Genomic DNA, 24,961 nt, shown 5'->3' with positions numbered 1-24,961 from the left:
TGATGCTGCCAGGATTTGAGCTACAGGGAAAGGCTGAATAGACTGGTGCTATTTTCCCTGTAGCATCAGAGGCTGAAGGGTGACCTTATAGAAGTTTATGAAATCAGGAGGGGCATGGATAGGGTAAATAGACAAGGTATTTTCCCCAGAGTAAGGGGGTCAAAAACTAGAGGACACAGGTTTAAGATGAGAGGGGAAAGATTTAAAAGGGACCCAAGGTGCAACTTTTTCACACAGAGGGTGGTGCATGTATGAAGTAAGGTGCTAGAGGAAGTGGTGGAGGCTGATACAATTACAACATTTAAAAAGCATCTGGATGGGTACATGAATAGGAAGAATTTATAGGGATATGGGCCAAGGTCTGGCAAATGGGGACTAGATTAATTTGGGATATCTGGTCGGCTTGGACGAGTTGGACTGAAGGGTCTTTTTCTGTGCTGTGCATCTCTGACTCTCAATCCTCCCAAAACCTTTTTGATCATTGAGGGTTGACTAATTTAGCAGTACTTTGTCAGATTGTATTTTTCCAGCTATTTTTTGGACAGGATATGTAAGGGCTATTTTGCAATATTTAAATAATTGTCAGTGTTGTAACTATATTGAAGCAGTTTGATTAGCACAAATATTCAGTATGTTGCTGAGCCCTAGAGTCATTGTTGTGTGGAGTTCAATCAGTTGTTTCCTAATGTCATAGAGACTGAATCAATTTGGCTGAGAACTAGCATGTCTCAATGAAAATATCAGGATACATCACAGATGGATCGCTTGGCTCTTCAGACTGAAGACAGTTACAAATTCTTCAGCATTGTCCTTTGTGTTCACCCACTAGGCTTCACTATCACCAAGGATGGGGATGTTCATGGAGAGTCCTCCATCTGTGTTTCTTATTCATTCATCAGATATGGGTGTCACAGGCCAGGCCAGCATTTATTGTCTATCCCTTATTGCCCATAGAGTAGTTAAGAGTCAATCACATTGCTGTGGAGCTGGAGTCACATGTTACATACCACAAAAGGATGGCAGATTTCCTTCCCAAAGAGACATCAGTGAAGCAGAAGAGTTATTTGCTTAATTGACCACCTCCATCGTGAATGACTTTGACTGCAATGATTTGATCTATTTACGACAGAACTGCTTGGCTCTGCCTATATTTCTCTGCTTCCATCATCTAGGATGCATTTAAGTAGGAGGAATAGGAGGAAATAGAGAGATGAACTAAGGTGGGAAGAAGCTCAAGGAATAGAATTGAACAGTACTTCATGCTTGTGCCATCTCTTTGAAAGAGCGATCCAGTAAGTTGTATTTGACATCACTTTGTCCTCTTTCTTCCTCACTTCGCCATTTCAAGAACATTACCAGTTCCTTTGGCACCAACCTGGACTGTACAGTCTACCCTTTTGCCCAAAATGTTGATTCTCCTGCTCCTCGAATGCTGCCTGACCTGCTGTGCTTTTCCAGCATCACACTCTCGACTCTAATCTCCAGTCCTCACTTTCACCTTACCAATCCTGTTATAGATCCATGCACTTTCGACTTATAGAGGGGGAAGGATGAACCCAACTGTTTTCTTCTCCCCATATTAGTCTCCAGGTACCCAGCACAGGCCCAAACTGGCAAACATGCCCTTCAGGACTCAGCCAGCAGCCAGGAATGGGGAAATTGATGAGAGATTAAAATTCCCCTCAAGAGTTCATCCTGTGTTTTTGCTACTCTCAGTGTTTCTGAGATTGTTCAACGTGGAGGATCTTCATTAATCAGCTGAGGGAAGGAAGTAGGTGATAATTAGTTAGAATTTTCCTTGCCCATGTTTGACCAAATTTTCCACTGGGCTCTTCATGACCATAATTAATAAAGCTCTCTTTTACCTACCCTAGCAGGAATAAGTAGTATTGGATGATCTAAAGAGACCAACTCGCCATCTCATTATTTGGAATTGGGTAAGAATTATCCAAACCTTCATGAAGATCCTGCCAAAACTCACAATCTAGTGATATACACCGAAAGGGAACTATTTTCTTCAGATTGAAGCAAACGAAAGGGCAGATGTTTGGAAGAATGTGATTTTATATTAAAGCATATCGATGAGCCAAACATTTATATAAAAGAAGAAGAAATGTGGAAAGCTAAAAGGGCAGAGATTAGGTGAAGTGTGCCATTTCCAAGTAGCCTGAATTTTAAATGCAATAAAGACCACAATAGAATTCAGTTGTCAAAACTGAAATGGAAATTTACAAAAATTGTTCTATCAAAGATCTCTAGCCTATATTTACACTTTCAATACATCAATGCTCTACTGTATTCAATAATGGATTAAGAAAATATTGCACTTTTAAGAATTACAGTTATATCGTAATGAAATTTACACTGACCAGATTTTCTCGTTTGCTTTGTTCAGGAAATTCTAAAATGAAAAAAAGCATTTCAATGAGGTTTGCTTTCAATGCAATTACCTTCAGAGATTGACCAAAGATTTGATGAGTATTAAAACTGCAATTTAATAACTGAGTTACAGTTCAAGTTCTTTCAAATAAGTTGCAATCGATTTTCTTTTCTCATTCCTTCCAATACAATGAACAACCATGACAGCATGCAATTGTATCATGACTAAATTAACGAACATCACCCCTACAATAAAAAAAACTCCAACATGGGCAACACGGTGGCACAGTGGTTAGCACTGCTGCCTCACAGCGCCTGTAGACCCGGGTTCAATTCCCGACTCAGGCGACTGACTGTGTGGAGTTTGCACGTTCTCCCCGTGTCTGCGTGGGTTTCCTCCGGGTGCTCCGGTTTCCTCCCACAGTCCAAAGATGTGCGGGTCAGGTGAATTGGCTAAGCTAAAATTGCCCGTAGTGTTAGGTAAGGGGTATGGGTGGGTTGCGCTTCAGCGGGTCGGTGTGGACTTGTTGGGCCGAAGGGCCTGTTTCCACACTGTAAGTCTAATCTAAAAAATGTCAACCACATAAAAAGAAACTGGGTTAGAGCACAGTTTCAGTGTACTTCTTACCCAAGTCAAAGCATTTAGTAAAAGTGGCTTCAAATTTTGCAGTATTTAATGACGATGAAGTCAAATATAAAACATATGGAGAACCCCATCTGCTGTAAAAACTGGAAATCCAGGAATTGTCAGTGATGCTATATTTTCCCACAGAGAGCAGATTTTCTGAAAAAATCATTAATGGGACAGATGTACGTCACTGGCTGGGCCACCATTTACCACCCATCCCTAACCGTACTCGAGGTTTTGGAGAGTGCCTTTCTGAGCCACTGCAGTTCATTTAGTGCAGCTAGATGTACAATGCCATTCGGGAGGGAATTCCGGGATTTTGACCCAGCGACACTGAAGGAACAGTCAGGATGGTGAGTAGCTTGGAGTGAAACTTAGAAATGGGGTGTTCCCATGTATCTGCTGCCTTTCTTCTTCTGGATGATATTTTCTTGGGTTTGGAAGATGCTGCCTGAGAAACTTTCGGTGAATTTTTCAGTCCATCTTGTAGATAGTAAACACTGCTGCTACTGAGCATTAGTGGTAGAGAGATTGAACATTTGTGGATGGTGTGCGAATCAAGATCAGAAGACCAAAATATGTAGGAGCTGAATTAAGGCCATTCAGCTCACTCAAGGCTGATCTGAAGATCCTCAACTCCACTTTCCGGCCTTTACCCCATAACCCATGATTCCCTTCTTGATAATATAAAGCTTCTTGAGTGTCATTGGAACAGGTAAGTGTGAGCATTCCATCAAGCTTGTAACTGACTTTGGACACTCAGGTGGGGAGTTACTCACTGCAGTATTCCTAAGCGCTGACCTAGCCACTGTGTTTACATAAGTAGTGCAGTTGAATTTCTGGTCATTGGTAACCTGGACAGTAGGGGATTCAGCAATGGCAATACAATTGACTGTCATGGGAAAGTAGTTACATTCTCTCCTTTTGAAGACTGTCAGTGTCTGACATTTGTGTGGCGCAAATGATATTTTCTACTTGTCAACCCAAGCCTGGGTATTGTCCAGACCTTGCTGCATTTAGACAAGGACAGCTTTAGTATGACATGAGTCATGAATGATGCTGAACAGTGCTCAATCATCAGCAAACATACCACTTCCACCCTTCTGTTACTGAAGCAGCAACTCCTGTAAAGATGTCCTGGATCTGATGATGAACTTCCAACAATCACAACCATCCTTGTTTCTGCTCGTTTTGACTTGATCCAACAGAGAGTTCTCCTGATTCCCACTGATTCTTGTTTTGCAAGGGCTAAGGCTTCTTTATGCCACATTCAGTTAAATCCAGCATTGATGTCAAGGGCTGTCACTCTCACTTCATCTCTGGAATTCAGTTCCTTTGTATATCTTTGAACAAAGGCTGTAATGAGGTCAGGAGCTGAATGGCCCTGGCGGACCCAAACTGGGCGTCACTGAGCAGGTTATTGCTGAGTAGGTGCTGCTTGATAGCACTACTGATGACATTGTTCATTGCATTGCTGATGATCAAGAGTAGACTGATGGGGCAGTAAATGGCCGGGATGGATTTGCCGTGCTTTTAGTGTAGAGGACATACCTGGGCAATTTGCCACATTGCCAGTGTTGTAACTGGAGCAGCTTGACTAGAGACATGACAACCTCTGAAGCAGACATTGTCAGTATATTGGCCAGAATGATTTAAGAGACAATAACCTTTGCAGTCTCCAGGGCCTTGAAATATTTCTTGATTACACATGGTCAATCAAAGTAATTAAAGACTGTAAGGCTGGGGACTTCTGGAGGAGACCAGGGTGGAGCATGCACCCAGAATTTCAGGCTGATGATAGTTGGAAATGGTTCAACCTTATCTTTTACACTGATGTGCTGGGTTTCCCCATCATTGAGGATGGAGATATTTGTGGAACAGACTGTTTAATTGTCCAATAGCATTCACAACTGGATGTAGCTGAATTTCAGACTCAGGAGTGATGCATCTGTTGTGGAATCAATTGATTGTTTCTTTCTCAGCACACACATTGTCGTCTGAGACCAAATGTTTAAGAATGCCTGGTGCTGCCCCTGACATGTCTTCCTGCACTCTTCAAAGGAATCAGGCAGAGGAAGAATGGGGAATGTACTAGGCTATCAGATTGCAGTTAGTGACTGAGTACAATTCAGTTGCTGATGATGGCCCACAGCATTTCATAGTCGTTCAGTCTTAAGTTGCTAGATTTGAAGAGGGTTTTTTTCTGGTACATGTGGACAACAATGATGTGTGGTGGATCTTGTACATTACAGACTGGCACGATGTATCTGATCAAAATGGGAGCACTATAATATGGATTTCCTAAAGCATAAGAAACCTTTGTGCAATTTTCCTTCCTCTCACAAGATGCTAGCAGTACTAGCATTATTTTCCTGTGTAAGGTTTAGTTATTAAGACTACTTTGACACCCTAATTCATTTCCATATATCTAACTGATTTCGTAAATATCTTTCAGTATTGCAGTAAATCCAATTAGTACATCTGCCCTTGAATAGAGTGATAGAAGTTTGATTTATTGTGGACATCCTGTTAAAGAAAAATCGCCCACATACTGAGGAAGGAGAGGAGACAAACTCTAAATGAACTGTCAAAGAGAAAAGAGTTTTAGTGAAGTTAAGATGGTGAGGCAAAAGCAAAAGTAAATACTGAACTGACGAATTAGTTGTGGTTTCGGTGGGGGAGGGCAGAACATTAAACTTGCGAAATAATTGTATTAAGGAATAAACTAAATAATTAACTAAATTGCAAATGAAACAAAACAATGTCAGTGATCTGAAATTACTTTTACCTGTATTTCTTTTGACTTTGACCTTTTTTTTCAGTACAACAACTGGAGCTTTGGGCTTCTCTGGACTTTTCCTGCATGCAATCAAACATTTACAGTAGTACACTTCAATTAGTGGTTTCAAAGGAGAGGAAAGTTGCCATGATAATTAAAGTACAAAGAAAACCAATGTTAATAATTTGCATAAAATTTCATATAAATCTTTCCTCAAATTAAATAATAGGTTTTTCCCGTTACTAATAATTTTGCATCAAATTAAATGATTACACTTAGATTTCACTGTACAAACAAACATAACTAGTCATGTAGATTTTGCAAGTGATGCTTTTGTAATCCTGGCAAAGCATCCACAATGGAAGAAACTTACTTATGCTAAATAATACTCTTGAAGTCAGAAGGTTAAATATTGAAGATTTTAGAAATTTTAAATATAAACCACAAAGATTAGAAATACTCAGGGTTGAGTATTCTGGGTAATCCAAGATGGAAGATGAGCAAAATTTCTGGCTGTAACAGGCTGCTCCTTTTTTGAGGTACTTTAGGTGTTGGAGGTGATTTCTTTGAATTCCAGGAGCAGCAATTACTGTTTTATATGCTGTTGCATTGTTTTGGAACTTTGGAGTTAGTTGCAAACCCTGTTAGATCGAATAGATAGTTGGAGCGACAGTTAGAGGCAATGAGGAATTTACAAGAGCAAGGAGGTGTGATGGATGGCAGCTATAGGCAGGGGGGAAAGCCACAGATACAGTCACACATATGGGTTAACACCAGGAAAGGTAGGAGAGACAGGCAAGTAGTGCAGGAATCTTCAGTGCATATCCCCATTTCAAACAAGTATGCTGTTTTGGAAAATGTAGTGGGGGGGGGGGGGGGGGGGGGGGGGGGTGATGGATTCTCTGGGGAACGTAGCACGAACAGCCAGGTTTCCGGCATTGAGACTGGCTCTAATGCAATTAGAGGTACGTCGGCTTCCAAGAGATCAATTGTGCCAGGGGACTCGTTAGTGCGAGGCACAGAGAGACGTTTCTGTGGCCAGCAGCGAAAAATCAGACTGGTGTGTTGCCTCCCTGGTGCCAGGATCATGGAAGTCTCAAGGAGGAGAGGGCCCATTAGGAAGTCATTGTACACATTTGAACCAACAACATAGGAAAGGAAAAGGATGAGTTTCTGAAGGGAGAATATAGAGAGTTACGCAGGAATTTAAAATGAGGTCCTTGAGAGTAGTAATATCTTGATTACTCCCGGTGCTACGAGCTAGTGAGGATAGGAATAGGAGGATACAGCAGATGAATGCATGTCTGAGAAGCTGGTATATGGGAGAAGGATTCACATTTTTGGATCATTGGAATCTCTTCTGTGGTCGTTGTGACCTGTACAAGTTGGACAAAGTGCACCTGAATTGGAAGTGAACTAATATACTGGCAGGGAGATTTGCTAGAGCTGCTCGGGAGGATTAAACTAGTAAGGTGGGGAGCAGGGGGGAGGGGAGACCCAGGGGGATAACAAGGAAGGAGATCCATCTGAGACTGGTAGAGTTGAGAAAAGAAGCGAGTCAAACAGTCAGGAACAAAGCAGAGAACGAGGTAGGGCTGATAAATCTAACTGCATTTATATCAATGCAAGGGGCCTAACAGGGAAGGCAGATGAACTCAGGGCATGGTTAGGAACATGGGACTGGGATATCATAGTAATTACTGAAATGTGGCTCAGGGATGGACAGGACTGACATCTTAATGTTCCAGGATAAAAATGCTACACAGAGGCAAGAGAGGAGGGGGAGTGGCGTTTTTGAGAAGGGATAGCATTACTGATGTGCTGAGGGAGGATATTCCCAGAAATACATTCAGGGAGGTTATTTGGGTGGAACTGAAGAATAAGAAAGGGGTGATCACCTTATTGGGATTGTATTTTAGACCACTAATAGCCAGCAGGAAATTGAGAAACAAATTTGTAAGGAGATTTCAGTTTTCTGTAAGAATAATGGTTATGGTAGGGCATTTTAACTTTTCAAATATAAACTGGGACTGCCATAGTGTTAAGAGAGTTGAGATGGAGAGGAAGTTGTTAAGTATGTTCAAGAAAATTTTCTGATTCAGTATGTGGACGTACCTACAAGAGAAAGTGCAAACCTTGATCTACTCTTGGGAAATAAGGCAGTGCAGGTGACTGAGGTGTCAGTGGAGGAGCACTTTGGGGCCAGCGACCATAATTCTGTTAGTTTTAAAACAGTGATGGAAAAGGATAGACAAGATCCAGAAGTTTTTTTAGATTACTTAGATTAGATTACTTACAGTGTGGAAACAGGCCCTTCGGCCCAACAAGTCCACACCGACCCGCTGAAGCGCAACCCACCCATACCCCTACATATACCCCTTACCTAACACTACGGGCAATTTAGCATGGCCAATTCACCTGATCCGCACATCTTTGGACTGTGGGAGGAAACCGGAGCACCCGGAGGAAACCCACGCAGACACGGGGAGAACGTGCAAACTCCACACAGTCAGTCGCCTGAGGCGGGAATTGAACCCAGGTCCCTGGCGCTGTGAGGCAGCAGTGCTAACCACTGTGCCACCGTGCCGCCCGGTGAAGTTGAAGTTCTAAATTGGAGAAAGACCAATTTTGACAGAATCGGGCAAGAACTTTCAAAAGCTGATTGAGCGCAGATGTTTGCAGGTAAAGGGACGGCTGGAAAATGGGAAGTCTTCAGAAATGAGATAACGAGAGTCCAGAGACTGTATATTGCTGTTAGGGTGAAAGGAAAGGCTGGTAGGTGTAGGAAATGCTGGATAACGAGAGAAATTGAGGGTTTGGTTAAGAAAAAGAAGGAAGCATATGTTAGATATGGACAGGATAGATCGAGTGAATCCATAGAAGAGTATAAAGGCAGTAGGAGTATACTTAAGAGGGAAATCAGGAGGGCAAAAAGGGAACATGAGATAGCTTTGGCAAATAGGGTTAAGGAGAATCCAAAGGGTTTTTCAAATATATTGGGGACAAAAGGGTAACTAGGGAGAGAATACAGCTGCTCAAAGATCAGCATGGCGGCCTTTGTGTGGAGCCGCAGGAGATGGGGGAGATACTAAATGAGTATTTTGTATCAGTGTTTACTGTGGAAAAGGATATGGAAGATATAGACTGTCGGGAAATAGATGGTGACATTTTGAAAAATGTCCATATTACAGAGGAGGGAGTGCTGGATGGCTTGAAATGCAAAAAAGTGGATAAACCCCCGGGACCTGATCAGGTGTATCCTAGAACTCTGTGGGAAGCTAGGGAAATGATTGTTGGGCACCTTGCTGAGATATTCGTATCATCGATAGTCACAGCTGAGGGGATGGAAGACTGGACGTTGGCTAACTTGGTGTCATTATTTCAGAAAGATGGTAAGGACAAGCCAGGGAATTATAGACCAGTGAGCCTGACGTCAGTGGTGAGCAAGTTGTTGGAGGGAATCCTGGGGGACAGGATGTACATGTATTTGGAAAGGCAAGGACTGATTAGGGATAGTCAACATGGCTTTGTGTGTGGGAAATCATGTCTCACAAATTTGATTGAGGTTTTGAAGAAGTAACAAAGAGGATTGATGAGGGCAGAGCAGTAGACGTGATCTATATGGACTTCAGTGAGGCATTCAACAAGGTTCCCCATGGGTGACTGATTAGCAAGGTTAGATCTCATGGAATACAGGGAGAACTAGCCATTTGGATACAGAACTGGCTCAAAGGTAGAAGACAGAGGGTGGTGGTGAAGAATTGTTTTTCAGACTGGAGGCCTGTGACCAGTGGAGTGCCACATGGATCGGTTCTGGGCCCACTACTTTTTTTTTATCACTTATATAAATGACTTGGATGTGAGCACAAGAAATATAGTCAGTAAGTTTGCAGATGACACCAAAATTGGTGGTATAGTGGACAGTGAAGGAGGTTACCTCGGTTTACAACGGGATCTGGATCAGATGGGCTGAGGAACGGCAGATGGAGTTTAATTTACATAAATGTGACGTGCTACATTTTGGGAAAGCAAATCTTAGCAGGACTTATACACTTATTGTTAAGGTCCTAGGGAATGTTGCTGAACAAAGAAACCTCGGAGTGCAGGTTCATAGCTCCTTGAAATTAGAGTCACAGGTAGACAGGATAGTGAAGACGGCATTTGGTATGCTTTCCTTTATTGGTCAGAGTATTGTGTACAGGAGTTGGAAGGTCATGTTGTGGCTGTACAGGACATTGGTTCGGCCACTTTTGGAATATTGCATGCAATTCTGGTCTCCCTTCCTATCGGGAGGATGTTGTCAAACTTGAAAAGATTTACAAGGATGTTGCCAGGTTGGAGGATTTGAGATATTGGGAGAGGCTGAACAGGCTGCGGCTGTTTTCCCTGGAGCGTCGGAGGCTGAGGGGTGACCTTACAGAAGTTTATAAAAATCATGAGGGGCATGAGTAGGGTAAATATACAAGGTATTTTCCATTGAGTTGGGGAGTCCAGAACTAGAGGGCATAGGTTTAGGGTCAAAGGGGAAAGATATAAAAGAGACTTAAGGGGCAATCTTTTCACGCAGAGGGTGGTGTGTGTGGGGTATGGGCTGCCAGAGGAAGTGGTGGAGGCTGGTACAATTATCACATTTAAAAGGTATCTGGATGGGTATATGAATAGGTAGGGTTTGAAGGGATATGTGCTAGATGCTGGCAGGTGGAACTGGATTGGAGTGGGATATCTGGTTGGACATGGACAAGTTGGACCAAAGGGTCTGTTTCTGTGCTGTACATCTCTATGAATCTATGACTCTATAAGGAAGGACCTCTAGAAAGAGTAACATAGTTAACATTCTAGATCTGTGACTTTCCCTCCGAATGAGAAAACTTTAAATATTATCAGGTTTCATCAAGTCCAGGGTAAGATGTGGAAGGTGCTGACAAAAATCGATCGTCACTTTTGTTCCTACTTCCTTCTCTTCCCCTTCAATTTCTCTAAACTCGTACTAGCTTAACTCCTGTTAAAATCAGAATAATTTTCAATTTTGATGAAAGGTCTGTCTGGAGAGATTTTTTGACTGACTGAACATTTCTCACATTTTTGGATTACATGTCAAAAGACCAATCGTCAAATGGATGCTCTAAGTTCTTACTGATATTATTTTTTCATATGCAATAATTTCTTTCTCACCGCACTGTCAGTCCATTTGAAGAATGAGAAAGCCCAAGAATTTAGTTTCCTTTTGTCTGCGATTGTTGCAGCAACAGAACTACTATCTCCACTGTTTAAACCTTATTCATATCTCTTTTCTTACAGGAACTCTGGTCCACAAGACACAGATTGTCCAATTTGTCTTAGTGACCATTTAAACTCCACTAGAAAAATACCAATTTTCTCCATGCAGTCTATGTCCACAACATCCATGTCAACATTAATGCAACTTGACAAGGAGTGACTATATCTTACAATTCTGCACATGTTCAATGCTGTAAGCCAACAACACCAAGCAACCTATCAAGCATAGAACTCACCTGCTGAAGAAACAAAATCAGTAAAACCAAGATCTAAGAATTCATGTTAATCAAAAACTAGTAAAAGGTTATGACACACAAGCCAGGATTGAAAATCAAAAATTCAGCCCATTCAGCTCACTCCTTCCACTTGCTGCATGAATACATAGTAATCCAGGAAATCTGAGGAGTGGGCCATTCAGCTCTTTGAGGTGCCTCCATTAATTCAACACAATCACGGCTGAACTTCTACTTCAGCTCCACACTATACCCTTACGATCCAAAACCTGTCAATCTCCAATGTGAATACCACTCAACAACTAAGCATCATCAGTTCTCTGCAATAGAGAATCCTAAAGGTTCATAACTCCTTGAGTGAGTTATACAACCAATCAAGGATACAATTTCACCCATCTTAATGACCTACCATTTAATCACCATCTCATTCTAACATGCTGAACTGCTGTGGAGCAGTTCCTATCCACACAGGTCTTGCTGAAATCATTCCACTTACTTTGTATCTGGCAGTTTTCCTGGGTTCCAATCTGGGTAGCTAGAAATAAAAGTATTAATTTGATTATTAATGTAAGAAGCACCATAATGAATGATCACATGACAAAACAAAACTCCAAAACCATTGTCGATAGAGACAATACATGATAGTTGCTAAAACTTTGCAAGAATCAGAACTTCTTTTTCCAACTTGCCCTTTTTTAACAGCCAATGTGTCTCTTCAAACTGAATAATCATCTTACAATAATATTGTTAGTCAAATAATACAAACGGGGGAGGCACAAAAATACCGTATTTTGTGATATACAGTTCACTACTGCAAACTGTAAAGCATCAGTGATGCTCATTGTACAACTTCAGAAACTAACCTCACAATATTCGGTTCAGGAAAATTATTTAAACATCCTGCAACCTTATATGCTATCAATAAAAAAAAACTGGCACAAACACCAAGGTCAATGATCAATTCCTAATGTTAATACATACACTCTTTGAAGAAGCAGACAACGTAGTTTGTGTAATGGATCATTCATATGGCCATTCCAATCCTGTACAACAAGAAGAAGATGAGGACGTTTCATTAACGAAAGAGTGTTTCAATAACAAAAGGCTGTACAATTACAAATAGATAACATTTCAGTTTCTGAAGTCAAAATCAAAGACTCCAGTAAGTAGAATTATGTCTGTTAATTCAAGCACATTAACCAATAGCATGCTTGTGTGCATTATACAGAGCAGTGAGGACAGTGAATGTGAAAGTCTCTAGTCAGAAGGTTATTTAAAAATCACACCCATTTTACAAGACATCATGTGAACTCCTTAATTATAACTTTGGAACTTATGGTTATTTACATGTATTCCATATTCAGGTTGAACAAATTTGGATACGTACTGTGTGAACTAATACAACTAACACGTCACTCTCAATCAAACCGGAGCATAGAAATTTAAAATGTAATATATCTGCCAAAGCAATTTTAAATGCAATTATTTAGATTTGTGAAGCAACATTATGAATTAGAATACAGCCATGAATTCATAACATAAGCTGTAATGTCAGAATCTAATCAAGGAGAACAAATTTTAAAGAGTATAAAATGTGTAGGGACATTAAGAAGGAAATTGGGCGGGGTGGGGGAATTCAAGATGGCGGCAATCTAACAGGTCTGCCTTGCAGAGTTCTGCACCACAATCAGAGCAAAGTAGTGCTTTCACCCTTCCCCTAATCGCCATTTTCAAAAAAATCCCCAGAATTTCTAATTATCACTGTTGATGTTCAGGGATGACTCAAGGAAAGGAGCCGCATGGATTGCAACATGCATGGCACGCCTCTGCAGCAACGGACACGCCCGTGATCGCAGCGACAATTCCCACGGAGGCCCCTTTGAACTTGTCTAAGCAGCATAACTTGGTCTCACAGTTCCTCAAACTCCGAGAGAAAATTGAATCAGCACTGGAGGACCAGACTGGAACCGATCTTGGCCATGCTACAAAAGCATGAGCAGGAGATCCAACATCTCTGGCAACACATTGAGGTGCAGCAACGAACTGCAGCTTTGGAGACCGTGGTGGAATCCTCAGCGGGGCGGATTCAGGCCCTGGAAAAACGGGTGCGGGCCTTAATCAAGCAGATTGACGGCCTCGAAAATTGAGGACGGAGAAAGAATATCTGCATTATCGGGTTCCCAGAATGAGAGAAAATGATCAGTTGGTCAGCTTCCTGGAGCAATGGCTCCTGCAGGCCTCGGGACTGGGAGCCGAATCAGGTCAGGTGCGAGTTAAGCGGGCCCACTGGGTCACAGTGCGCAGGCCCGGACCGGAGCAGTGCCTCCGCCAGGTCCTAGCTCAATTTCAATGTTACAGAGACAAACAAATGGGTATGGAAGCTTCCAGAATGCTGAGGAAAAATCTATAGGCCATGATCTACAAGGGGTCGAAATTCATATTTTTTTAGGATTTTTCTGGGGCTCTAATCTGAAAGAAGAAATCTTATGACTAAGTAAAGAAGAGGCTGAGAGACTTGAACATTCAATATTCTGTAGGGTGCCCAGCAGTGTTGAGTGAGGCTCCATGTATAATTTTGTTTCAGCAGAGAAGGCAAACGATTTTCTAGATGCTTTAAAATAGACTGGTTGGGTCAAATATTATGGACAATAGTGTTTCCTTTGTTCTGTTGTTTACTTTGTGTGCCTGATTTGCTCCTGTAATAGGTGAAGTTGTTTCTTCTTTCTCTTTCTTATTATTTTTGCTAGTCCCTGTTATTTCTTTTTTTAGTTAGGGTTTCTTTTATTGATAACAAGCGGGGTCGATGAACGGGTGAGATGGGTTGGGTACCCACTTTTAATTTCCATGTGTATAAGATGTATGTCTTCTTTGTTTCTGTTATGCCTGGTTTTGGAGCATTGCTTTAGTTAGAACGAGCCATGAGGAGTTAGGGATTAGGTGACTGCCTCCTGTGGACAAGGAGAAAGTCTCCAGTTATTTGTCTTTTGTTTATTTTAGGAGTAGTTATTAGAATTTTTGTTTTGTTAGTGTTTGTAGTTGTATTTTTTAGATTTTATGAATCATTTCTTGTCTACACTCAACACATTATGAGTAGGGTTCTTTCTCTCGGAGGGCGGGGGGCGTTGGTGGAGGGTCACACGATGCTTTAGACGGATATGGCTAGTTGTTTGTTTAGATGATGCAGCTGGAACATAAAGGGGAGTCACTCACCGATTAAAAGAAAGTGTTCTCGAGTCTCAGAAAGGAGAGGGTCAATGTTCCTCTGCTACAAGAAACTCATTTAGATGATAAGGAGCATCTAAAGTTACAGCAGGAAGGGATCGGCCAGGTGTTCTTCTCATCTTTTAATTCCAAATGCAGAGGAGTGTTTATAATAATACAGAACAATCTACTATTCCAGTTGATAGACCATATTAAGGTCGAGCATGGGGGATTTATGATCCTCAAGCCCTTAATACATGGGAAGGAGTACGGCATTTTGAATGTCTACTGCCCTTCGGCACACACCCTCAAATTTTTAACTGATGCACTTTCTTGGCTGATGGCCCTTGGAGTGCGCCACACAATTATAGGAGGGGACTTCAACCGTCTTATGGATCCCAAGGTAGATAGGATGCCAGGAGGTCTTTCAGGCACCTCCCTGCAATCCAAACAGTTGGTGGCCCTATGTGGTGAGTTGGGGTTGGTGGATGTGTGGAGGTGTCTTCACCCTAAGGGAAGGGATTTCACTTTCATTTCCAACCTGCACAAGTGTCACACAAGGATCGATATATTTTTTGCTCAGGATCAGAGGTCAATGTGGCTCGATATTGAGGCCTCCCAGGCAAAATGTCCCCTTATTAATTTGCTATTTATGGACAAGATGAAAACTGTCGCTGAATATTGTAAAAGTTTGATCATCATTAACACGGTCAAAGCGTGGAGAACGATACGACAAAGCGAGGGTGATTTACATAAGACCTCCCCGCTCAACCCCATATTTGGAAGTTTACTGGTGAAGGGCTTTTGTCTGTCTATTTTCCTGCTCCTCGGATGTTGCCTGACCTGCTGTGCTATTCCAGCACCACTCTCTTGACTCTAATCTCCAGCATATGCAGTCCTTACTTTCGCCCATAGTAGGAACACCAGGATTTTGGCCGGGATTGATAGATTCCAGCTTTAATTTATAGGAGTCTAGGGGAGTCTCCTATGGGAGACCTATTTGAGGGGGAGGCCAGGATGTCATTTAATCAGCTGAGTCATAAATATGGGTTATCTATTAGAAACCTCTTCTGATACTTTCAGATCAAGGACTTCATACAGAAAAGGTCCACGCTATTTGTTCATCCCTCGATGTGGACAGGAGAGTGCTTCACTCCACAGGCAGTCTCTGAATTAGTACCCTCCATCATTTACAGGGAGGGGGTGCCTCAGAAGATATTGAAAAGCTTTAGAGAATCTGGAATCAAGAATTGGGAGCAGAAATTTTGTCAGAAATATGGGAGGATATCTGGGACATTGTGAAAAAGACTTTGATTTGTAATAAAATGCAGGCCATGCAACTAAAGATTCTCCACAGGGCCCATCTGGCCCCAGAGCAGCTAGCAAAATTTTAAAAAGAAGCATCTCCAAGGTGCCCTAAATGTAAAACAGACGTCGGCACTCTCACAAATTGCTTGTGTTTGTGCCGTGAGAATTGTAGATATTGGAGCACCATAGCAAATGTATTGGAGACGATCTTGAGGACTGAGGTTAAGGCAGATCCCTCCTTCTGGGAAAGTCAAATCTACCTTCCCTAGGTGAGCACAGGAAAAAACTGTTTAATATTCTTACACATTGCGCAAGGAAGAACATTCTAATGAGCTGGTCTCAGAAAAGCCCCCCTGGCCTTTCGGGATGGTGTAGGTTAGTGAGGTGCACCAGAAAACTGAATTTTTTAAGACATGGTGGCCTTTTTGAATCACACAGAAGCAGACTTGTCAGCCATACTGATTAGGGCCTTTGTGCAGCCAGGAAGACTGTATCTGGCAGGCTGGAAACCCTGAGAGGAAGAATCCCAAAAAAATACAAGTATGTTATTTGATGCTCCCGATAATGGGAGCTTTGGTGGGGTGGCACTGAGTGGTGTAAGTTAAGTTAGCTTAACTCAGTTCAAACTAATTCAATGTAATTTATTACACCTGATTTTTTATTGAATTTAGTATGAGAAGATTGCTTTTTTTTTTGGTATTTTTGATTTGTTTTGTAGAGTAGAGTAGTAGTTAGTTTATTGTTATTATACCATAAGATTATTATACTATCTCTTTTGTAATTTTATAGTTTTGTAATAAAAATGTAAATTTTTTTTCAATAAAGAGGAGAAGGAAAGCAGGAAGGCAAACAGGGGATTGGAGACAGCTTTCGCAGATAAGGTTAACGATAATGGAAAAAATTTCTACAAACACATTGACAGCAACTCGAGACAGTCGGATCCCTTAAAGATCAACAAGCTTGTCTTTGTGTTGAACCTCAGGAGATGGAAGAGATTTTAAATGAATATTCCAAATCACTTTTTACTGTTGAGAAAGAAATGGAGGCTAAAAAATTTGGGGAAATAATTATTCGTGTTTTCAAAATAGTTCACATCACAGAAGAGGAAGTGCTGGAGGTCATAGAAAAGATAAACATGGATAAATCTCCAGGACTTGATCTTGTGCATCACAGGACATTGTGGGAAATTAGGGAGCAAATTGCGGGACCCCTAACAAAAATACAGTCCGTTCTGCTATAACACAGTGGTTACGTTCTCGTGCAATTCCTTGTTATAAGAAAATCGCATAATAGCTGCACCATTTAAATTAATGGGGCCAGAATTGCATTATAACCAATGCATGCTTTAAAAGTTCACACTTTAAAAACAGTGTCCCCAATGTCAATCACCTTACAGTAAATATGCATTAACAAAATACGCATTATAGCAGGGCAACCTGTATTTGAATCATTTATAAATACAGGTGAAGTACCAGAGGACTGGAGGGTGACTAATGTTATGCCATTGTTTAGGAAAGGCTGTAAGGAGAAGCGTGAAAACTATGGAGCTGTGAGTCTGACATTAGTGGTGGCTAAGTCGTTGGAGGTGATTTAGAAAGTAGTATTTATGTGCATTTGGAGGGACAAGGACTGATTATGGATAGTCAGCATGGCGTTGTGAGAGGGAAATCGTGTTTTTTTTAAGAAGTAACCAAAATTCCTTTACACAGAGGATGATCAGCGTGTGGAATGAAATTGCTGACAAATAGGTGGATGTAGGTTTAAATGTTTAAAAGACATTTGGATGGGCGCTTGATTAGGAAAGGTTTGGAGGGATATGGGCCAGGAACCAGCAGGTGGGCCAAGTCTAGTTCGGCATGGACTGGTTGGACCGATGCTGTATGACTCTATGACTGATGAGAGCAGAGCAGTAGACGTTGTTTACTTGAACTTTAGTATAGGCTTTGACAAGGTTCTGCATGGTAGAGTAGTTAGTAAAGTTAGATCGCATGGGATTCAGAGTGAGCTTGCCAATTGAACACAAAATTGGCGTGATGTTAGGAGACAGAGGGTGGTGGTGGAGGGTTGTTTTTCAGACTGGAGGTGTTCCAAAGCGATCGGTATTGGGTCCACTTTTGTTTGTCATATGTATAAATGATTTGGATGAGAATATAGGAGGCATGGTTAGTAAGTTTGCAGAAGACACCAAAACTGGTGGCATAGAGGAAAATGAAGAAAGCTATCTAAGATCACAAAAGAGATCTTGATCAATTGGGTCAATGGGCTAAGGAGTGGCAGAGGGAGTTTAACTTGGATAAATGTGAAGTAATGCATATTGGTAAAATAAACAAGGGCAGGACTTATACAATTAATGGTAGGGCCCGGGATAATGTTGTAGAACAGACAGTCCCAGGAGTCCAGGTACATCGTTCTTTGAAATTTGCATCATAGGTTGTCAGGGTGGTTAAGAAGACATTTAGCATGCTTGCCTTCATTGCTCAGACCTTTGCGTATAGGAGTTGAGAAGTCATGCTGAGGTTGCACTGCACATTAGTGAGGCCTCTTCTGGAATACTGTGTGCAGTTCTGGTTGGGAAGGATATTAGCAAACTTGAGAGAGTTCCAAAAAGATTTACCAGGATGTTGCCGGGAGCAGAGGGTTTGACATGTAAAAATAGACTGGAAAGGCCGGGACATTTTTCACTGGAACGTAGGAGGTTGAGGGATCACCTTGTAGAAGTTTATAATATCATGATAAGTACAGATAAGATAACTGACAAAGGTCTTTCCCCTATGGTGGGAAAGTTCAAAACTAGGGGGCATATTTTTAAGGTGAGAGAAGAAAGATTTAAAAATAACATGAGGGGCAGCTTTTTTGCACAGAGAGTGTTTTTTCTGTGGATTGACCTGCCAGAACAAGTGGTGAATGCAGGTACAGTTACAACATTTAGATAAGTTCATGAATTGGAATGTTTTGGGGAGATGAACCAAGCGCAGGCAGGTGGGACTAGTTTAGTTTGGGAACATGGTCGGCATGAACTGGATGGATTGAAGCATGTATAATGAGTCATACACATTTCTATGCTGTATGACTCTATGGCTCGATAAATGATGCCAGACATCATTAGAATTAAATATTACCAAGGAACTCACCTGGAGAGTATCAATTATTTTGTCACACAGTGAGCAGCAGTGTGGAAGCACCACAGGCAAATAACCAAGAAAATCCTTTATGTTTTGCAGAATAGGAGTTTTCCTTTTTGTCTCAAGGACAGATTCTTCTTCACATGGCTCATGATGCTCCTCAACTATTTCGTAATCAGATTCAGTGTCGGAATCGGAGTCAAACTTATTTTGACAATTTGGGAACTCAGTGAAATGCCTCTCTTTTTTACGAGAACCATCACCACTTACTCCTTCCCGTTCAGATCCAGGACTAGACTCTCCAGAGGAAGGATCATAGCCATAGTTGACTAGTGGTTTGAGTACAGTGCCTTGACCTTTCGTCAATGGCTTTTCTTCAATGCCACAATCTCTAGAAGTATTAGTGGATTGGTTTTGTTGCGGAGAATTGTCACTTTTTCCATGTTTCAAAGATGCTCTTTTCTTCTTGATTTGCTTAAGAATCTTCGGCAATGTGTCAAGTGTAAGTTTGTCTTTAGGAAAGCTCTTCACTTCATCCAGATCATTAGATGAAAGGCCAAGAGCAGCTAAAATATTACTTGTCTTCTGTGAACTGACTGGTTTTTTAACGTGTGGCGACAACTGGTTTTGCTGCTGAGCCTCAAAGGAAGGCAAACTGCTTTTAGCTGTGTTGATTTTGTGAGAAGATGCACCAACTGTAGTCTCATCGTGAGACTGCAGTTCAAAGTTCTGATTGGATTCCACATCTTGTTCAATCTTCTGATCCCTTCCTAAATGTATCGTACCATATGGAATGTGGCTCAGTTTCTCAAATTCTATTTGAACAGGGGATTGGTCAGATAGGTCAACATTTGCAACTTGAAAATGAACCTTTTTAGCACTGCTAATTATGTTCTGACCCTTTGACATTTTATCGGTGGACTACATCAAGTCTGTATCAAAAAGTGTGGCGCTGGAAAAGCACAAGTCTGCAAAAAGTATGTTGGGCCCTTAGTAGTAATAGGAACTTTTACAAATGTTGTCCAGTTTATGAAAACAAGGTTAAATAATTTTGTCGATGTTTCTGAGCTGAAAGATAAAGAAAAAATGTCAGAACAAAGTATTTAAATCACTTGTAAGTCAAAATTTTAAAAATTAACTAAAACATTTACAGCAGTTTGAAGCGATCTTTTAAACACCGTAAAATAACAAAATGTTTCATTTACATCAATTTGGATATACAAATATCCAGCAAAGTTTGGAAAATTGTGAATCTAAAATATATAACTTGACGTGTATTAAACAATGAGGAAAATGAGTATAATTGGCTTTAAGAGAACATAGTTTGCTGGAATGGGCAAATAATGTGACTAATCAAATTCAATACAGAAAACTGTCCAATGATATTGAAGAAGACATGGTGCAATTTTAAAAGGAATATGAGAAGAAAGACACCCTGAGGCTGTTTGTGCTGGTGGCAGGTCAGTTTAGTGAAGTCATTAATGTAGCTTATGTAATCATGGGCTTCACAAAGAGAAGCACAGATTTCAAAAGTTTATGCTAAACCTATACAAAATCCTCATCTGACCGCAGCTGAACTAGTGTGCTATTCTTGGCATTACACTTCAGGAAGGATGTGAAAGCTTTGGAGAGGGTAGAGGGAAAAATTACTCAAACAGTTCATAGGATAAAACATTATGATTACGTGGATGGCCTGGAGAAACTAGAGATTTTCTCCTTAGAGCAGAGAAAGCTAAGAAATTTAATAGAGGTGTTTAAAATCAAAAAGGGATTAGATAGAGTAAAAAAAGAGAACTGTTTCGATTGGCTGAAAGGGGGTAAGTTTAGGTTGACTGATAAAAGGTGCAGAGAGAACATAAGGAAAACCTTCATAAAAGATGTGTGTACGCCATCTGATAGAATGGTGGATGAATAATCATTTTCAAATAGAAGCCTGACAGAAGGCAAAAATGTTTCTGGGTTATGTGGAATGAGAAAGGAAATGTGATGAACCAGATAGCTCGCTGAAAGTTGGTGGAAACTCAAACATGCGAAATATCCTTCTGTGCCTGCACTGTTCTATACCAGGCAAAACTAGAAATGAAAGGCAGAACCAGCACATGGATGTGCAAACTTTGTATCGTTGATATACGGGAGACGGTGAAAAATCGATGTCCCAGTAAAAGCTTCACTTTCTTTCCTATGAAATATAACTTTCCCGATCAGTGATTAGCCCAGTCAACTTCTTCCTTGATAGGTATTGCACTCATTTCTTTGTGCAACAAAGGGCATATACTTGTAAATAACCACCCAAAAGCAGGAAAAACACAGCTTCCTGTCAACAGTACAATTATCCCTCTTCATGCCAACATGTAGGAGTTGCATTTACAGTTTTGTTTTCACCTAAAGTTTTACAGTACAACTGACCATTGCGATCTTCTGACCACAGAGAAACTGACTGGCTCAAAATGAAAAATGAAAGAGACTATGGAAGTAGCAGAAGCAAAGAACGTTACATCGCAAGTCTTTTTCCAGCTAATACTGAGAATTTATTGAAAGTTTGATTTATTCATTGCAAAAACTAAAGGATTTTACTGCTCAAGCAATCTTTTCCCACAAAAAAGATATAAAATAGAAAGGCAAATTCTTGTATAGGTGAACTGGTAGCAAATCTCCTACCAAAACAATGAATGAAATCAAATACATAAGCAATGTTTGTAAATGGGTGCAAGGTTGCAACATGCACAGACACTTCTACTGTAACTAACTAGATGTGCTACCTAGATTAATTTCAAAGCAAATGTAACACAAGGTTTTCCTGCAAAAACATGGAAGATATGTAAACTTAGGAACAAATTCAGAAAAGCAAACGAAGTTAACACCAATGAGGAAGTGGGAAACATGTTGAGACAGAGATCCAGAAAGAAGCACCAAGTTTTGTCATTTTTATCTGTGAACACACGTTGCAATTACAATAAATTAGAATTTCTAAATAATTCCCTACATTACCTGAGAAAATCTAACACAAAATGATTTTTAAAAACATGCTACTTAGATACAAAACTAACATGGAATGCAAAATTTCTTTAAAAACCCTAAACCATTAAGTATAATTTGAACTGTTAAGGTGACTACTGCATTCAATATGCCATAGATTAATCATACTTTAACTGGAATTCAACCGCATCAGACTGTGTACACGTTAAGCTATAAATTAAGAAAAACAACATACTTTCAATAGAAAAGCAGAAAATATGAAATACAGTATTATAAATACACGGAGCAGAAATTATCATTTTAACCAAGTGTTGTACCCTCTGACAACTTCCCTCACAATGTCTGACATTTCAGCACCATACCATATGCCACACTGGCTGCATTACTATGTCTCCACACAACAATGAGATTATTAGCATTCATTTCTAAAACCCCCAAACCTGGAAGGGCTTTACCAGTTTGCATCCCCTCGTAGTGATATTAATGTTTCACCTCAAGTAGGGGGACTATTGCTATTTACTCCTAGTAGGGGGAATTACCAACCTTCACCCAGATTGGAAGTTATTCCCATTCCTAAAGTACGTGAGGCTTATTGCTATTCCAAATCTCCAATGGTGTATTTTCACAATACCATAACTAGTGGAGCTTACTACTGTCCCTTGCTACCAGTGGGAGTATTAGGGTTCCTCACCTTCCTTGCCCTCATTGGGAATATTCATGCCTTTGACTCCTGGATGGTATTTCTGGCTTCAGCAGTGGTGGGTGTTGTGTTGGTGGTGGATTACTGCCACCCTCAGTATGAATATTACTGTTTCTCTTACTGGAGGTATTCATAACACACCCTCCTCACTTGGTATTTCACTGTCTCCACCACTGGGGCAAATTACTGCCACCTCCCTGGTGTTTATTATTGTGACTTTCAATGGAGATGGTACACTGAGTAACACTGTACACCTCACTGTCAGCATTACAACCCTTCATGGGCTATGATTTTTCAGTGAGGTATTAGTGAACCCCCTCACTGGTGGTATGAGTGGCTCCCCCACTCATGGAGTAACAGCACCTTTTCAGAGGGTATCATTGTCCCCCTCAATAACAACACTGCTGCTCGCTCACTGATGTCATTATTAACTCCTCATAGGGGGCACTACAGTTCCCTCGCTGGGAGATTATTCTTCTCTTATAGGTGATACAATACCCCCAGCTCTGGGAGATTAATGCCCCCCTCAAGGGATAGTATCCCACAGCAGGACATTATTGTCCACCTCAGAAGGTATTATTGCCCCATGTCTGGAATGATTGACCACAAAGAGGGCATTATTATGGTCCCCTCAGGCTTCCATGGTACTGTGTTAGTGCCCCTCGGACAGCATTACTGCTCTCTCATAGTGGGTATTATTACTGCCACAACAGAGGGGATTATTGTCCTATCAGAGGCTGAAGGAGGGCTCATGCCTGAAACGTCAATTCTCCTGCTCTTTGGATGCTGCCTGACCTGCTGCGCTTTTCCAGCAACACATTTTCAGCTCTGATCTCCAGCATCTGCAGTCCTCACTTTCTCCTCACAGGGTACTACAACTGTCCCTCAGTGGGTGTTATTACTACCCTATCAGAGGGTATTTCTACTGCCCCCTCATAGAAGGTATTATTACTGCCCCTCAATTGGTATTATTACTGTGCCAGAGGGTATTGTCACTGTCTCCTGAGGAACAGGAATGCTGCCTAAGAATTTCCTGTTCCTTGGATGCTGCCTAAGAATTTCCCGCTCCTTGGATGCTGCCTAAGAATTTCCCGCTCCTTGGATGCTGCCTGACCTGCTGCGCTTTAACCAGCAACACATTTTTAGCTCTGATCTCCAGCATCTGCAGACCTCACGTTTTACTGTCTCCTGAGGGTCTTGTTACTGCCCCTCAGAGGGTATTACTGCCCAGCAGAGGGTATTATGACTGCCCAAGGGTATTGTTACTGCCCCCTCATAGTGGGTATTATTACTGCCCCATCAGAGGGCATTATGACTGCCTAAGGGTATTGCTACTGCCCCCTCAGAGGGTATTATTACTGTCCCTCAGAGGGTATTGATACTGCCCCCTCAGCAGGTATTACTGTCCCTCAGAGGGTATTATTACTGTCCCAGAGGGTATTGCTACTGCCCCCTCAGCAGGTATTACTGTCCCTCAGAGGGTATTATTACTGTCCCAGAGGGTATTGATACTGCCCCCTCAGCAGGTATTACTGTCCCAGAGGGTATTGATACTGCCCCCTCAGCAGGTATTACTGTCCCTCAGAGGGTATTATTACTGTCCCAGAGGGTATTGCTACTGCCCCCTCAGCAGGTATTACTGTCCCTCAGAGGGTATTATTACTGTCCCAGAGGGTATTGCTACTGCCCCCTCAGCAGGTATTACTGTCCCTCAGAGGGTATTATTACTGTCCCAGAGGGTATTGCTACTGCCCCCTCAGGGTGTATTATTACTGTCTCCTCACAGAGGGCCTCACTGCCTCTCCTCCTCCCAGTTTCCCACATTTTCCTTATGGCTCTATTCCCCCCCAGAATTTGATGTAAGATGGTGCTGGGGGAGCAGACAACTTGCAGAGTGAAGGGACTCAGGCAGCGCTCCTGACTCACTGGCAGTTGTCCTCAGCTGGACCCCTGGGAGGGTGGGTCCGGTGGGGGAGGGGTATTTTGGTTGCCGGGGGTTTAAACCCCTCCGTTTCTGCCCTTCCCCCCACCCCACCCCCGTCCCTCCTCTCTCCAGCTCCTCACCAACTTCCGTTGACCCTCGAGCGGCTGCAGCGGGGGATAGGCCCATGATGCACGGCGTGGCCTCGGCCTCGGCCCCGCCCCTAACCCACCGTTGTGCCAGGAATCCCACACCGCACCGCGCGGCCCCACATTGCGCCAGGAATCACGCACCGCACCGTGACACCAGTCACATACAGTAAAGCGGCGCGCGACCACCCCCACACCGTGCCAGGAATCCCACACCGCACCGCGCGACCACCCAGTGCCAGGAACCTTATCCCGCAGCCCTCCCAATGCCAGGAATCCCACAGTGCA

At 41.8% G+C, this 24,961-nt stretch overlaps 1 protein-coding gene across 2 annotated transcripts in view; it reads right to left on the bottom strand.

The window, feature by feature from the left end:
• The window catches only part of LOC132823319 (uncharacterized), a 57,111-nt gene extending 32,358 nt beyond the window's left edge, over nucleotides 1-24,753 (bottom strand). Inside the window, exons 1-6 of one of the 2 annotated variants that reach the window (XM_060837005.1) lie at nucleotides 24,668-24,753; nucleotides 18,937-19,995; nucleotides 12,278-12,339; nucleotides 11,793-11,831; nucleotides 5,796-5,866; nucleotides 2,370-2,401 (exon numbers count right to left, since the gene is read on the bottom strand). In XM_060837005.1, coding sequence (XP_060692988.1) covers nucleotides 2,370-2,401; nucleotides 5,796-5,866; nucleotides 11,793-11,831; nucleotides 12,278-12,339; nucleotides 18,937-19,836 — 1,104 coding nt within the window. In that variant the 5' untranslated portion in view covers nucleotides 19,837-19,995; nucleotides 24,668-24,753. Of the gene's footprint in view, nucleotides 1-2,369; nucleotides 2,402-5,795; nucleotides 5,867-11,792; nucleotides 11,832-12,277; nucleotides 12,340-18,936; nucleotides 19,996-22,594; nucleotides 22,764-24,667 lie in introns of those variants that run through there. The other variant, XM_060837004.1, reaches the window with a different exon arrangement.
• Between the last annotated feature and the right edge of the window lie 208 nt (nucleotides 24,754-24,961).

Source organism: Hemiscyllium ocellatum, chromosome 16 (assembly GCF_020745735.1).
Source record: "Hemiscyllium ocellatum isolate sHemOce1 chromosome 16, sHemOce1.pat.X.cur, whole genome shotgun sequence".
NCBI classification, from domain to species: domain Eukaryota; kingdom Metazoa; phylum Chordata; class Chondrichthyes; order Orectolobiformes; family Hemiscylliidae; genus Hemiscyllium; species Hemiscyllium ocellatum.
The sequence above is the reverse complement of the archived record's forward strand: the minus strand, read 5'-3'. Positions and strand labels throughout refer to the sequence as shown.